The following is a 16,414-nucleotide window of genomic DNA, read 5'->3' as shown; positions in this document are numbered from 1 at the left end:
AAAACATTGGTCTTTCACTTTTTCTCAATGCACCTTTTTGTACTTTTTGAGCATCATCTCCTGAATAATTGATATAATACCACAGTGCTTTTGACAGTGTACGGGTAACTATTCTACTATTCTACCCCTTGTTTGCCACCCCGTTCCTCTCTCCTCTTTCTCTCACTCCCACTTTAACCCTCTATACCCCATCTCCAGAGACTGCATCTGTCTCATATGGCCTAAAATAAGGCCCAGATATTTCTTCAGTGAAAAAAGGACCTGTATTTATGTGCTTGTGCACTTTGATTTCATATATAGTTCTACTCAGTCACCTCCAGGTGCATGACACATAGGACCAGATTTAATAAGCATTTAGATTAGTTCATGAACTTTGTTGTTTGTCTTTTATCCGACTATATTATCTGGCTGTATGTATTATTTCCAGAAACATTATGAGATGATTATCATCATCTCAGGTTATTTTAGTGTTGAAATAGATTACCTTATTTCTGAGCGCAAACCGTCCATCTGAAATGTCAATTGATGGATAATATGTGCAGTGCTGACAACACTCAAGTAAACAAAGCAGCAATATAGGTGCTGTCACTTTAAGAATGTTGCGATTCCGCCGGTGAACGAACGTTGTCGCGTCTATCTGGCCAAAAAAGATGTCGGCAGAGTGGGAAACTGCCCTAAAAACTTCAGTGGAATAGCTAATGAAATGTCAACTAGTATACCGTCTTAGACACATCTTCCTCTCACGAATCGGAGGAGCCGCATAACAGTGCGAAGGAAAACCCCACAATTATAATGGATCTTCTGGTAATGACACATATGCTTGTCTTTCTAGCTAGCTTGTTGCCGTTGTTATGGCTAAAATGTAGCTGTTATATACCTCTCTAATTAGGCTAATGTCACCTGCCCTGCTGCTTTTCATAAAATGAACGGATGATGCACGGTATTGGTTTGGAGCCCAACAAGCTATCGTCAATTGTGTGATTAGCCAACTTAGCTGAGAAAATGTATGTTAACTGACATCAACAAGCTTACAAACTACTAGCTAGCTAGCTGGTAGCCAGTCCAAGTTAGCTAGCTAGCTAATTAGTCTGAAACTGAAAGCCAGTAAGTTACAGAGTTAGCTAGTAGCTGTCTGTCATGGGTTTTTCTCTGTTGAACTGGTCGATGATATGCAACTAAATGTGTTGAATGCAGTCAGTGGTATATTCATAATATCAGCCAACATATACTGGTACGTAATCTTGCTAGCTCTATAGCTTGTTTGGCCTAATGTTGCAAAAATAATGCAACTTCAGTTCAGGTCGACCCATGTTGAAACATTGTTCCTATGTGATTGTAAAGTAATTTCCCTGAAACTGGATGAAAGGTGCATTTGAAACCTGATAAAAGATGGATTACTGTCGATGCTACATAGAGCTGAATATTGTGTGTTAAATTATTATCAACAATTCCCATGTAGACTATCCGCTCGTGAGGCTAATTAGATTTGTACCAGGCTTGTTTTTCTGGCACGTCATGAGGCTATTCTTCCTTATTCTTGGCATTCCCAGTTTATGTGTCATCAGATTTCTTCACAGACGGGCAGAGAGCAGGGGTCAAAGTCTGAAGGGCACAATCACTAAGTCATCGGGAAAGTTGATTCTATATTAGAATCAGCAGACCTCAGGAGTACGTATGGGTCCGAGGCTCCCCTATTGTGGCCCAATTAGCTCGGGCTAATGCTGCATGGTGCTATGTTGATCTATTTTGACCTGCCCAGGGACTGTGCATAAAAATGACCACCTAAATCAACTAGTTAATTACGAAATTATAAAACTGGTCTTCTAACTGTGCTTCTGTGCCCTAGGAGGTGGAGGCGTGAGTTGAGCCTCTTTCACAGCTCAGCATGGACAGCTTCTTCAAGGCTGCTGTGTGTGATTTGGACAAACTGCTGGATGACTTTGAACTCAACACAGGTGAGAGAGTTTACTACAAAAAAATACTAATTCTTATTTTCTTCTCTTTTTTTTGCATGCTGTTTTCATGCAGTGTCTATGGCATGGGGGGAATGTTATAATAGTTTGCTAAGTCATACTGGCAGTGTTCTAGTTATGGCTGTTTTGTTTTGTCAGACTTTATGTGTTTTGTTTATGCATAAATTGTGGTTAACAAACTAAATTATATGAGACCTGTACATTGTACTTTGTTGTCGATCAGTTGAAACATATTGCTAATTTCTCTAGAGGTATTTACAATGGAATTAACAAACTGGTACTTGTTTTTCCTCTCTCAACCCTGTTCCCACCATCTCCCAATTTCCCCCTCTCCATGTCCAGAAGAGCTTGACTGCAAGTCTGTTTCTCTGGCTCCTCCTGCGTACCCCGTCTCCTCTTTGGGCTCCCAGTGTTTCCATCCGGAACCCTCCACTGTCCCACACACTCTCCCTGACCTCAACTCTCTACACTATGGCTCTGCCCATAGCTGCCCTGACCGTCCCCCCAACTACAGTCCCAGCCCTGCGGAGCACGAGGCCAAGGGTCAGCCTCTCACTGGTGTGGACCTGCTCTCCTCCGTGGATGGCAGGACAGTCAAGAGCTCTGCACCACCATGTCCTGACCGAGCCCTGAAACCTGTGTGTGACCTGGTCAATGACACAGGCGCAGCTAACCTCATCAGGGCTAACAGCCATGATGCTTTTAGTGAGCTGGATGTGGCGGAGAGACGGCTGGAGGAGGAAGGGGGTCTGCTGGTGGACTTTGACAGCCCTGTGGTAGCTATGCCTGGAGATGTGATGAGGGGACTGGGCCTGGGCCCTGGCCAGGGAAGGACTGAGGGAAAAGAGGCTCTTGAGGGGGTGGAGGGGCTGCTGGGGCTGGATTCGTGTGAAGTGGTAGGTGGATACTCGGCCTCTCTCAGTCTGTTGGATGTAATTCTCCCTGCTGCACTGGAAAGGGCCTGTGAGCCTGCAGACACTCCCTCACTGAACCATCAATCTGCAGACGGAGACGGAGAGGGAGAGGACAAAGAGGTGGCCCACATCATTCAACACCTGGATAACTCACCCCACCTAGATAACTCCCCTGATGACCACAACCACGCAGGTGACCAGCCTTTTCCCACATATACCACAATAGAGGACACTCCTGTGTCCACCTCTGACATCTCCATAGAGGCAGCTGATGAGGGGAACAACTTTAAAGAACAGTCTGAGCTGACTGAAGCCCAGAGTTTGGAGGGACTCCCCACCTCCAGTCCCACAGCCGAAAGGGAGCCTGTGGGCCTCTCCTGCCTGTCAATGTGTGGGGGCCTTGTGAACCCCAGTGCCCCTGAGGAGGCTCTTCGAGGGGATTCAGGGGAGGAGGCTAGGTTGTCTGAGAGTTTAGAGACAGACTCCCTGTCTGCCTTGGAGGCCATGGAGGGTGTTACTCTCCCCAAGGAGGTTGTTAATGTGGTACCAAGTACCATACCTGATGCTTCCTCTGAGGACAGCCCTGTACCGTCACCTAACGCAGAAAAGCCAGAGATGCATTTTCACTTGGGAGTCCCCACTCGCCCTGCCTCCCAGCGGACACTTGAGGACAGCTTGTCCCCAGTGGAGGAGCAGCTGTCCCCAGGTGCTTCTTCTCCAGAGCAGGCGCCCTCCCCTCCCTCAGAGCCCAGCCCAGTTGACCCTCCTGAGTTTGGGTTTGAGTACCTGCCCGAGAGTGACCAGGCTGGACTGCTGGTGACAGATGAGGAGCTAGATGCTTTCCTCCGGGGCGAGACAGAGGGGGAGGAAGGGATCCCTCACTGCGGTAGGTCTGGGGAGAAGGCCCAGGACGAGGGCTTCTCAGAGTTTAACGGGGACCTGGAGGACAGGTTGGTGGAGGAGGAACTAAGGAGCTGCAGAGGGGAAGGATTTGAGGGTCTGTCCTCTCCAGAGAGTGACCAGATTATGTCTGTGTCTATGGAGAAGTGTGTGAGCCCATCCCTCTCTACTCCCTCCCAGGACCTCCCCGGCCCCTACCAGGCAGAGCTGTCCTCCAATGCGACCCTCAGCCCCAACCCACAGCCCTGCTACGGAGGAGCCAGGCCCAAACAGCTGCACTGCCAAACCCCCAGAGCTCCCCCAACAGCAAGGGAAGGAGACGGCCAAGACCATGGACCCAGTGGCCCTACAGACACAAACACTGGGGAGGAGGATGAGAACAGCCTCCCCTCTCCTCCCAGCCCCAACCCTGCAGAGGACCTTTCCAACACTAGTGAGCTCAGCCCGGTGTACCCTCCTGAGGAGCGCTACGAGAGCAGTGAGGGCTATGATGAGCTCTCAGAGCCTCCGCCCTACCCCGGAGAGCCCCCCGGGGAGGGGGCTAGGACTGTGGATGGCAGGGGAGTGGAGGTGGAGGTGGAGGAGCTGGGGTGCAGGCAGCCCCCCTGGGTGCCAGATTCTGAGGCCCCTAACTGTATGAACTGCTGGCAGAGGTTCACCTTCACCAAGAGGAGGCACCACTGCCGGGCCTGTGGGAAGGTACGTGGCTCTGTCTATCGGGAAGAAGGACGGTTTTTTTGCTTTGTACTCATCTGTTTAAATGTGTGTACTGTGTGTGTAGACGCTGAATAGTAATAAAAGCAGGGGAGGAAAATCATATTGCTGTTTTGAATTATGATTGGGCAAAACAAGCCCTCGCCATTTGGAATTTTACTGGGCATATTTACTTATGTTTTTGTGACCAACTGTGCCTCATATTGTGTGGCACTGTAGGCCTGACAGCGTAGCACAGTCGACGGCTGATATTTTAACTGACGACGGGGAAATGTACTGTAGTCTATAATCTTAGAAGATTATATATCCACCTTTTTATATCTGCATCATTTTTACTGTCCTAAACTTTCCTCTCTTAGGCACTTCCACAGTAAACCTCAATACAACAGCTGAGATAACAGCCTAATCATTTTGCAGATAAATCACATTTATGTGTCATTTATGGCTGAGGATTCCGATTGAAATGTGAATTCATCTCAGGTCATGTTTCTGGCTTGAATTAGCCTAGGCCTATTGTTTCATCTCCAACAACCATAGCAGTGATGCTCCTTTTGATCCAGGCTGGTTTACGAAGCAGTATGGACCCTGCTTGTCGTACTGTACATTATATTGTTTATCATATAGTATGACAGCCTACAGTGCCTTCGGGAAGTATTCAGACCCCTTCACTTTTTCCACATTTTGTTGTTTTATACACTCAATTTAAAATGGATTAAATTAAAAGAATTTGCCATTAATCCACACACAATACCACAGAATGACAAAGCGAAAACACGTTATTTAAGATTTCAGTAAATGTATTAAAATACAGAAATACCTCATGTCCATAAGTATTCAGACCCTTTGCTATGACGCTCTTAAAATGAGCTCAAATGCAAAAATGTCATCAACAAATCACTCTAAGTTGAATTGAGTCCATCTTAATGCAAGGATAATAGTTCATGTAATTTTTTGTTTTTATAGGGTCTCTGATTTGTATAGGAATTAATTACACACTGTGTGGAACAGGTTGTCATTACATACTGAGCAAATGGAGAGGAACAAAACTGCTCAGGAATGCAACACTGAGGCCTGGGGAGACTTACAAAAATCTCCAAAGTTGAATGGTGGAGAGGAAAAAGCACAGTAGATGGGTCAACATCATCTCAGTCACTCTACAAAATTGGTCTATAACCAACTGGCCAAAAATAATCCCTTAATGGAAAATAATAATAATCTCATATCCATAATTCTGTTTGCAACAATGAATTCAAGTGATACAGCAAAGAAAGTGGCTGGAAATGTGTTTATTTGGTTTTACTACAAAGCATTAAGTTTGGTGCAAATCCAGCACATGCAATGCAGTTTCCACACCATCTCTTGTGAAGAATAGTTGTAGCTGCATCTAGTTATGGATATGTTTGTCACCGGCAGGGACTGGGGAGTTTGTCAGGATCAAGGGAAAATTATGACATTTTGATGGTAAATTCTTTTGAATGAATCCATTTTAAATTGAGTCTATAACACAACAAAATGTGGAAAAAGTGAAGGGGTCTGAATACTTTCTAAAGGCACTGTATATATTGTGACCCTCGGCTGCTAAATATAGCTCAGCAGATATCATACTCAGAGAAAGAGCATGAGTCATCAGTTATTTTTCCTGTGCCTCTATGGATCTCCACTCACTCCTTCGAGTGTAACCCGGAGCTAAGATGTTTAAAGTCAGTGAATCTGATTAAAACTGCTTTAGGACTCTGAGGGAGGGCTTTTATTATCCTGAATAGACTTTACTGTAGCCCAACGGGATAAAGACAAGTATTTGTTTTTGATTTTGGTTCTTCCATTCACAGTCCAATGCAGCGATTCCTTTAATTTACTGGTCTCAGTTAGATTAAGAGGATTGCCGCAGGGCAACTTATTTTGAAGTGTCGATGAGGTATACTGTTTGTTTCCTGTGGCTGACTGCTCTCCCCTGTGGCAGGTGTACTGTGCCGTATGCTGCAACAGGAAATGCAAGCTCAAGTACCTGGAGAAAGAGGCCCGTGTGTGTGTCATCTGCTTTGAAAACATACACAAAGGTAAGAGTATGTCATTCTGGGAGTATTTTTGTCTCCTGTTCTACACCTGTATGATGTCATCGTCAAACCTGGAGATGTGCTAGATTTCTTGACCTAGATGTCTGAACAGTCTGACTGTCTTTTAGGGCAACAACATACAGTATACTGGTGGATGGCAAAAGTTGGGGAAAGTTAAAACTTATTGCAAATCTTTTAGCTAGGGATTTAGCAGTGCTAGGCTGTGTTGTCTAGAGTGTTGTCTGTTCCATGTGAGCTGTTTGATTCTCTACCCAGCATTAGGTGCCTGTAGCTCAGCTGACTGCTCTGTCTGTGTGAGATGTTGAACCGTTGTCCTCTGAAGGCATGAAAGAAAGCTCAGATCTTTCGCAAATACTGAGTATTCATAAGGTCTCTGATGGGCAGTACAGATCTTGGCTCAGAGGCATATGTGGCTTTATGGTAACACTGTGAAAAAGGCCTTAATTCATGCTCAGCTTCTCTCCCTGTGCGTGCGTGCGTGCGTGCGCGCGTGCGCGCTTCCCAGCCCTCGTGTGTTTTGTTATGTGTCGTCACAGTAATAAACAATTATCTCGTAATATTCTGAGAGCTAGAGAAAGAGACAAGTTGTACAAGATCAAAAGTAACGAGCCGTGCAAGATCAGATGGCAAAGAAAAGCATATCTGTTCTATGCCATTCAGTCCACTTCTATCCTTCTGCTTCCCTGGTCTGGTGATGAAGGACTTATTTCTCCCTAGGGAGTTGTAGCCAGTGCAGTGTGACTGCTGCTGCAGAGAGGGGGGGGGGGGGGGGGGGGGGACTGATAGAGAGAGGGAGGGATAGATTTATAGCCATAAGGAGTCAGGACACTGGTGTGTGTCCTTGACTCGGTGTGTGGTACAGGACCCACCTGACGCAGTGAGCGTGTGAGTGAGGCTCACAGGCAAAATCTCGCCCCCTGTGCGTGAGGAGAGAGTGACTTTAAGAGGGAAAAGGGACTAACCGTTGGCTTTGCTTGGGACTGTGAGGGCTAGAGCAGTGTGCAATACTTCCTCCCCCTCTCACTCTCTCTCTCCTTCTCTCTCTCGCTCTCCCTCTCTCCCTCTTTCTCATTAGTATGGGGTGCAGCTTGTGTGCCTTACTGTACACACCCCTTGCCAGGAATCTGCAGCTAACACTGCTAACAGGCTATAGGGACTAACATCGACAGCTTCAGGGAGGTTAACAGACTAGCCCTCTGAGCTAGCTTGAGTAAGGCTACGTAGGTTAGCATGTTCAAGGAGACAGACTCAACTCTGGAGACATGCGCCAGGTAAGATCAGTCAGACATTTAAACGGGCAGACTGACGATTTACCTCAGGTTTGTTCATTCTTTCGTTTTTCCGGTGTTCATGTGCGACACACGGCATGTTTACATACCCGGTACACATGTATACACACACACACACACACACACACACACAGGGAATTCAGGTCAGCTTGGGCTTGTTTACTTGTCCCACCTCTGTGGAGGACACTGGGTTGTTTTATGCCTTGTCATTAGCCTAGATTAAGATGAACAACTTCAACTTCTCTGTGCTTGTTGTCCTCTGGGTCGTTGGTGTGCTATTGATCTATTGTGAGTGTTTTTATCCTTTGTTGACAATAACCTTAATCAGTAATCATACAATCTCCAGTGTTGAGCATGCATTGTTGTGTGCTTGTTTTAAAGGGCCTGTGTGTTCCAGTGTTGTGTGTGTGTGTGTGTGTGTGTGTGTGTGTAGCCTGTACCTAGCCGGTGCCTGTGTAACCAGGTCGATAAACATTATATGATGCTTGATCAATATAATGTAGGCCAGAGCCCAGTCAGCACTTTTGAGACTGTAGGCGGACAGCATTGGGTGTTTCATTCTGTCATAGCTTGCTTTCCTGGAAACAACTACCCCCCCACCCCCCCCCCCCCCCTCTCCCTCACACACACACATGCACACACTCTCCCTCAGTAGAACTATGCTCTCACACAGATAGAATAAAGTAGATGGTTCCCTGTATTCATTTTCTTTTCTTTTTTTATTACTTAATTTTACTATGGAAACCACATTGAGAATGGAGTCCTTCTCAAGTGATCCCTGCTCAAGAAAGGCTGTTGGGATAAAAGGCCCCCCCAGCCTTACCCTAGTCACAACTGTTTAAAGACTTGTAGGTTTATACAATAAGGTTCTGACAAGCCTATAGCCTATTGGAAGGCGAGGTGATAGTGGCCAGGTAGGGTCAGGGGAAAATGCTAAGAATAGCTTTTGGTTTGGACAACACTATGGCAGGTGTGTGTTGTGTTTGCTCACTCCCCCCCTCTCCCCCCACACCGTCTCTCTCTCCCCTCTAGCCCAGGCCCTGGAGCGTATGATGAGTCCTACGGGACCGAGCCCAAACCCCAACATCCCATCTGAGTATTGCAGCACCATCCCCCCCCTCCAGCAGGCCCGCGCCGCAGGCACCCTCAACTCCCCCCCGCCCACCGTCATGGTGCCCGTCTCTGTGCTCAAACACCCAGGCAACGACGGTACACACACACACACACACACACACACAAACGTTTCTTTATTGTACTTTGCACGCTGTCACCCTGTCTAACTGACTGTGTCCTTGTGTGTGTGCGGCAGGTCTTCCTCGTGAGCAGAAGCGTGTGTGGTTTGCAGATGGCATCCTGCCCAATGGAGAGGTGGCAGACACAACCAGGCTGTCGGTGACAGGCCGCAGGAGCTCCCAGGAGTCCAGCCCCGTCACCCCAGACCCACCCATGGTGAGAAGAGGCACTCAACACACACACACACACACACACACACACACACACACAATTTCTGAAATTGCACTCTTATCTTCAAATGGGCTACCCAACTATACATCTTGTCTACTTTTCTGTCCATTCCGTATGTCTGTCCTTTCCATATGTCCTTCCTTCATAATTTTCATAAGTTATCATCGTTCTCTCTTTCTCTTGGTTAATATCTTGGTATTCGTCCGTCTCTCCCCAGTCTGGCAGCAGAGGATCCCCTGTCCCGGCAGTGTTGGAAGGTGGAGTGGGAGGGGGTGTGTCGGCCCCTGAGGCCCCTGGGGAGGTGGAGGTGGTGCGCCCCCCAGTGTCTGGGCCCTGGGACTACAGCCTACTGTGCGGAGTGGGAAGCTGTGTAGAGAGGAGCCCCAGCCTGCTGCCTGAGGACGAGGAGGGGCTGCCCCCTCTACTCATCACCACAGGAGAGGACGATGAGGGAGGAGGAGGTGTGTGTGCATGTGTGCGTGAGTGTGTGTGTGTTTGTGTGTGTGTGTGTGTGTGTGCGCGCGTGCGTGCGTCTCTGACCATTCACCAGTCACAGTTCCCCCTCCTCATGTTTTTCATGCAGATTTATTGGTGGAGGAGCGCCCTGCCCCCTGCCAGATTATGCTCCTATTGGAGGAGGGAGGACCACGTCCTTTGACCTTTGTCCTTAATGCCAACCTGCTGGTCAACGTCAAACTGGTAACCTGTGAGTAGAACACCCACGCTCAGTCCCAAACCCACCCCTCCTCCCTACGCTCTGTCAACACCGAAGAGGCGTCTTTAAACTTCCTCTTCCTCTTAACTTTGCCTTCCTCTCCTTTTCACCTCCACTGATCTGAAAGCAACGGACAGTTGAAAGCCGTTGTGGAAGCCTGCTGGGAATTAGCTTTCACTTAGTCTAGTTCTCTCAGATCAGTTCAGGTTAAAGTGAAGATGACGGAGGTGTCACCGAAAGAGTTTTCCAGAAACCCCTCTAGGCCCAGTCCCAAACCAGAGTGTGTTTTCCTCACTGTGTATGTGTCTGTGTCCGCGTCTCCTTTCAGACTGCAGTAGAAGGTGCTGGTGTTTGGGCTCCAGTGGTCTGCAGGCCGTAGGCCAGAGGGAGCTGGTGTTTGTGTTGGAGTGTCTGCCTGAGGAGAGAGCTCTGCCTAAAGAGCTCTTCACACTCTATCTCAGCATCTACCAGGACGCCCAGAGAGGTGAGCCCGCACACACACACACACACACACACACACGTGTGTGCACGTAGGCAACTCTTCTGACGTGTCTTTCCCCCCCCCCCCTCCCACAGGGAGGTTTGTGGAAGAGTTGGGTAACATGACGTTTACGGGCAGCTTCTTGGGCAGTAAGGAGCACGGCGGGGTGCTGTTCTTCTCCCCGTCCTTCCAGCCGTTGGAGGGCCTGTGTCTGCCGCCCCTGCCCTTCCTCTTTGGCCTGCTCATCCAGAGGCTGGAGGTCCCTTGGGCCAAAGTCTTCCCCCTCAGGTTGCTGCTACGGCTGGGCGCAGAACACAGTGGTTTGTCTGGTTTTTTTTGAGTTACACTAAAGATTGTGACTGTTTTGACTGACGTGTGTGTGTCACATGTTGACAAATGTCTAATCCTAAATTACTTTTAGTTTGACCTAAAAAATAAAATGTGGTGTTTTATGTGGTGCAGTGTACCCCAGCACACTGGTCAGTGTCCGCTTCCGGGATTCCGTGTACAGAGAGACTGGTCACACCATCATGAACCTTCTGGCTGTAAGTACCCAAAAACACAGGCACACTGTACTCCATTTGTGTCTTCTCATCCCACGTCCGAAGTGTTCAAAGTGACCATGACATTTCAAATTTAAAGAGTTATTCGTTAAAACATTTGCCTTGCATTTTGCTTCTTCGCATGCTGCTCTCGAACTGCTCTCTGGTGGCCGTCAAATAAAGACAGCGTGTGTAGCAGGGTTACTCTATGGCTCAGCCTGGGGGACTGAACTGTGTGGAGAGACCTGATTGTGTGTGTGTGTGTGTGTGTGTGTGTGTGTGTGTGTGTGTGTGTGTGTGTGTGTGTGTGTGTGTGTGTGTGTGTGTGTGTGTGTGTGTGTGTGTGTGTGTGTGTGTGTGTGTGTGTGTGTGTGTGTGTGTGTGTGTGTGTGTGTGTGTGTGTGTTGGGTACCCACAGGACCTGAGAAACTACCAGTACAGTTTGCCGGCTGTTGAGGGGCTGAGGATCCACATGGAGATGGGCCACAGCTACATCGACATCCCCAAGAGCAGGTTCACTGAGGTAAGAGAGACCAGATACAGAGAGGGACGACATACCTCTGTACAAACGTCCCCAAGAGCAGGTTCACTGAGGTAAGAGAGACCAGATACAGAGAGGGACTACATACCTCTGTACAAACGTCCCCAAGAGCAGGTTCAGCTGGGAGAGAAAGCCTGTGTGTGTATCCGGCATATGTTGTTTAACTTACATTTATGTGTGTGTGTGTGTGTGTTGGGCAGATGCTGAAGGTGGTGAACGCGTCTAACGAGCATGTGATCAGTGTGGGCGCCAGCTTCAGCACGGAGGCCGACTCTCACCTGGTCTGCTTCCAGAACGAAGAGGGCAACTACCAGACCCAGGCCAACAGCATGCCTGGCAAGACCCGCACAGGTGAGTACCACCAAACTAGACCCAGACTAACACACTAACCCAACCACACACCCTGACTGATCCATACCTACCCGGACTCTGACATAACTCTGGTTAGACCCAAGCCAGACTGATCGGACAAGACACACCTCTGACCTGTAACCAGAAGGAACCTTGTAGGAATGACAGTCGTTACGTGCATAAGCAATTCTGTGTGTGTGTGTGTTGTATTGTAGTGACGGGGGCCAGCTTCGTGGTGTTCAACGGAGCTCTGAAAGCCTCCTCTGGCTTCATCGCCAAGTCCAGCATTGTCGAAGGTACTGCACAGATTCATTGACGCTTATTTACACTATCTGTCTTGAATCCAATGCTTTCGGAAATTCTAAGGTGCCATGATATTGGGTGGTCCATCAGTAAATCCAGCGGGTCTGTTTTGCTCATTATATTTCTTTGTACCTCTCAATAACTACGTCTCTTAAGAGTAAATCACATTTTCTGCCGTGTGTCTGTGTGTGTACCAGACGGGCTGATGGTGCAGATCCCTCCAGAGACCATGGAGTCTCTGCGTTCGGCTCTGAGGGGGCAGACCGACTTCCACATCCCCTGTGGGAAGGCTGACGGAGGGGAGCTCAGGGACAACGTCACCGTACGCTGGGTGGACTGGGTCGCACCCATCAACGCAGAGTAAGGGACAGATTACACACACACACACAGACAGAGACATGCACCTTTTGTAGTGATGCAATAATCTATTGTTTGAATGTTTTGTGTGTGTGTGTGTGCTCCTGCAGTGTGACGAGTGGTGTTGATGGGAGATCCATGGAGGGAGTCCACAGTGTGAAGATGCAGCAGGACACAGAGTTTGAGTCGGAGGGACGCACAATCAGATGCACTGAGGTGGGTCACTCACACACTCTGAAACTCAAACATCCACATACACACACACACAAACACACGTGTATGTTATTCCACGGGGTTGTATGACTACCAGCCTGTCTGCCCCCCCCAGGTGTTCTACCTGTTGAAGAGTGCAGACTGCCTCCTGTCGGCGGTGCTGCCGTCCTGCAGCGTGTTCCAGAGGGAGATGGCTCTGGCTAGCTGTGGAGCTCTGACCCCTCACCTGTCTGTGCTCACGGCTAGTGGCATCAACTCCCTCTCCCTCAGAGTCTCCACACAAACCGACATGGTAAATGACTGCACTCAGGTCAACACCTCCAATACAATTTACAGAATTGCTTTTTCTAAGTATCTGATTTGAGTTCATTCCCTGATTTTTAATGAGGTCATTACAGTTAATATGGATTTAGCCCAGTCTTGTGCAGAAAGACCCTGAATCCTGATCCATGACGGCCACAGTGTCTGATAGTGGCTAATTGGTACTGAATTGATCTATTGATTTGTCTGTGTCAGGTGGAGTACCAGGCTGGGTCGGGCGGCAGGCTCCTTCCGCAGCGGTATATGAATGACCTGGACAGTGCCCTCATCCCTGTCATCCATGGAGGAACCGCCAGCGTACCACAGACCGCCATGGACATGGAGTTCACTTTCTACATCACACACAGCATCTAACACACACACACACACACACACACACACACACACACACACACAACACGCTTGAGTTTACCTTTCAGTGTGGAATACACATACCCACACACACACTGCTAACACATACATTCAGTCTCTCACACACACACACCCACTCTCTTGAACTCTCAAGTGCACACACAAGGCCTGGACGTGCACAGAGTAAGATGTTTGAGCCCAGGACCTGGTTTCAATTGACAGGATCTGAGGACACACAGCTTTCAACCCGGCTGAGAACACACAGCGATTCACTCATGGTTAACAACTGGACAAAATAAACCCAATGGCAGGACATTGGCACATTCTCCTTCTCCTACCCCCCCTGGAGGCCAGATGTGTGTGCCTTGGCAGGCTCTCCATTCCAGAGATGTGTGTGCGTGTGTGTATGTTCCCGTGGTTACCAACACTGCTTTACTCCAAGAGGCCAAACACTAACCATGGACAAAGACAACCAAAAAAACAACCAAACCATTCTAACCATCCGACTCTTCTTTTCTCCTCCTGCTTTGCCTTCAAGGCTCCTTCTGGCTTCTGTCAGTCAGGAGCATCTCGATGAATGTTTCCAACAGACACACTGTCAACAGACTGCTTTCCTTTCCTTTTTCTGTATTTTCTGTATATTTAGAATATGACAATATGGTAAAAGATTAATATTCGTAATGAAACAAGCTACTTGATTTGACAGCTGTATACCAAGCTTGAGAAGAGATACACCTGATGCTTAGGTGCTACATACAGTAGGTAATTCTCTTTATGAACCATTACTCAAAATATGAGCTCTGTTTTAGAATAATGAGGACATGAGGCTAGCCTGATCCCTTACTACAGATCTGGAACCAGGCGAATATGAAGTCATTCATTGTAGCTTCTTGCCAGCTCATGACTCTAGAATCAGGTTTCTGTGTTCTCTTCTCTCTATGGGCAAAGTGCAGTGTCTAACATCTTGTCTTGTCTCATCTCATGGTGTGTGTTTCAAGTGGAGGTTCTGACACAAAGTCTCACTTGTCAGCTTTGTCCAAATGTACTGTATAGAAGATGTATGCATATAGAAATTATATCAAGCTTTTCTTTTTTCTTTTTTTTTCTTTTTTTTTTAAAAGCTTAAAGAACTATTTTTGGAAAAGTTCAGTCAATGGAATAGAAGTTAATATTTTTGATAGGATGTTAGCCGGGTCCCTTTTGCAGTCGTAGTGCAGATAAAGTGAACACACAGAGGGAGAAAACAAGGGCCAGAACAGAATCAACTGAAATGATTTATTGACAGAATAGTTCAGACAAAACGGAATAATACTATAAAATATTAATTGCTTGAATTGTATAGATTGAAGAACATTGTATTATGTAGACAAAGCTGTAAAGGTAAAAATACTTCCCTGCCGATTCCATGTAGCCCTTAGTTGGTGATAAGGGCCTAGAGCCAGCCTGCCACTCAGATGCTTCGCTAACAACTTATGTCACTTATATTATTGAAACTGAATGATATTGTGGAAGTGTTGTATTGATGAAGGTGAGTATTATTCTTGCCATTGTGATGTTGGTGGATAGGAATTGACATTCTACATTGATACTGATGTGAATTGAACATGCCTGGGTTTCTTCTTCCGTTATGTTGCACTGCTTTATGGGAGTTGAAGTGCCCAGTGCTGAAAACACTGAATGTGACCAATGGTACACTTTAGGGCTCTTGTCCGAGTGGTCATTGATAACATCCACCTCGGGGAGTAATGCCTCTAGGTGCTTTTCTCTGACCCTAACCTGTTACATTACCCCAACTGTAACCCACCCCCAATCCGCTCCCCCCCCCCACCCCACCCCCTGTCTAGCTCTCAGATCCTAGTCTGTCTGCTGACACACCTGGTGTTGTGTGATGAGCTCTCCCGTTCTTGGTTAATGATCAGATCCTCTATGATAACGGACTGTCTGAGTCGGTGGTCTCTGCCCCCCCCAAGAAACGATCCCTGGTATTTTATTGCACTTTAAACACCCTCCCAGTTCGATGGTTGTGGAACTAACCATTTAGTCTGGTGCTCCACTACATGGAGGGGGTGAAACTTTGCTCCAGACGGAACCCCCACCGACAATTTCAAGCGCTACTCCCCCCCCCCCCCCCCCCTCCTCCACCCTATAATGACTGGCTCTCATTGGCCAATGGAGCATTGGAGCAATCTCTTGCATCTCTAATTGGCTCTGGTTGTTTGTGCCTCGTTATATATACTTTACCAGACAAGTGTTGAGTATTTTGTAATGTCTACATGATAAAAGGTTGCTACAGTACAACAGTGTCATCTCTTATCATTTGTTTCCCTCGCTAACAGTGGTTATGGCTCTCATCCTCTGCATCTGGTCACCTTCATTTTCTGTGTACTTTAGGCCTGAAGATGAGGAGCAGTAGGACAGATGCCATTTCATATGTTGGTGGAAGTTGCTCCCAACCTGACTAAAGTCAAGTCGTTTTTATCCTGTAATGGTTAAAATTGGGATTCAGGCATAGGGTCATCGAATCCCATGTCTGTTGTAAGGGACAACTTCTATTGTGAGTCTGAGTCTTTGCAATGAGCAGACTGTGAATCAAAGAGTCTACTTTTCATGTGATATGCAAAAACTGAGGGCTTTGACCTCTTGTCAGGAGCTCAATGTTGGCTGAAGCAAGCCTCACATGTATGTGAACTGTCAAACTTATGATTGGAGAGTGTTATTGATAGTCATTTTCATAAAGATGGATTTTATCACTCCTTTGTACCAGGAGTAAATTAAATGTTTTGGGAGTTAAATTATTTTTCTCACTGTTGCTGATTAATAGAACTTTCCATGAAGTCTAAATAAAAAGTATTTTTATGCTTTTTAAAACTGTTAAAATGTATTGTTTCGTGTAATTCACCTGTATTTATT

At 47.2% G+C, this 16,414-nt stretch overlaps 1 protein-coding gene across 1 annotated transcript; it reads left to right on the top strand.

Annotated features, from left to right (window-relative positions):
• The first annotated feature begins 678 nt into the window (after positions 1-678).
• zfyve16 (zinc finger, FYVE domain containing 16) lies at positions 679-14,592 on the top strand. The gene is made up of 18 exons (XM_083670256.1): positions 679-804; positions 1,847-1,955; positions 2,316-4,486; positions 6,462-6,558; positions 8,898-9,074; positions 9,175-9,314; positions 9,547-9,790; positions 9,913-10,035; positions 10,373-10,528; positions 10,621-10,845; positions 10,988-11,070; positions 11,486-11,590; positions 11,809-11,959; positions 12,175-12,255; positions 12,460-12,622; positions 12,730-12,835; positions 12,948-13,124; positions 13,349-14,592. The coding sequence occupies exons 2-18, from the start codon at positions 1,886-1,888 to the stop codon at positions 13,505-13,507; spliced, it is 4,428 nt and encodes a 1,475-aa protein (XP_083526382.1). The 5' UTR covers positions 679-804; positions 1,847-1,885; the 3' UTR covers positions 13,508-14,592.
• Positions 14,593-16,414: the final 1,822 nt, after the last annotated feature.

Source organism: Argentina silus, assembly GCF_951799395.1.
Source record: "Argentina silus genome assembly, chromosome: 5".
NCBI classification, from domain to species: Eukaryota; Metazoa; Chordata; class Actinopteri; order Argentiniformes; family Argentinidae; genus Argentina; species Argentina silus.
Note: the sequence above shows the minus strand (reverse complement) of the source record. Positions and strands in the feature narration are given on the sequence as shown.

Bases quoted from the DNA above. Each gene is read 5' to 3' on its own strand.
- zfyve16 (XM_083670256.1), top strand. From the start codon at position 1,886: ATGGACAGCTTCTTCAAGGCTGCTGTGTGTGATTTGGACAAACTGCTG. The intron at 1,956-2,315 runs GTGAGAGAGTTT...CTCCATGTCCAG, and splicing joins TGACTTTGAACTCAACACAG to AAGAGCTTGACTGCAAGTCT. The intron at 9,791-9,912 runs GTGTGTGTGCAT...TTTTTCATGCAG, and splicing joins GGACGATGAGGGAGGAGGAG to ATTTATTGGTGGAGGAGCGC.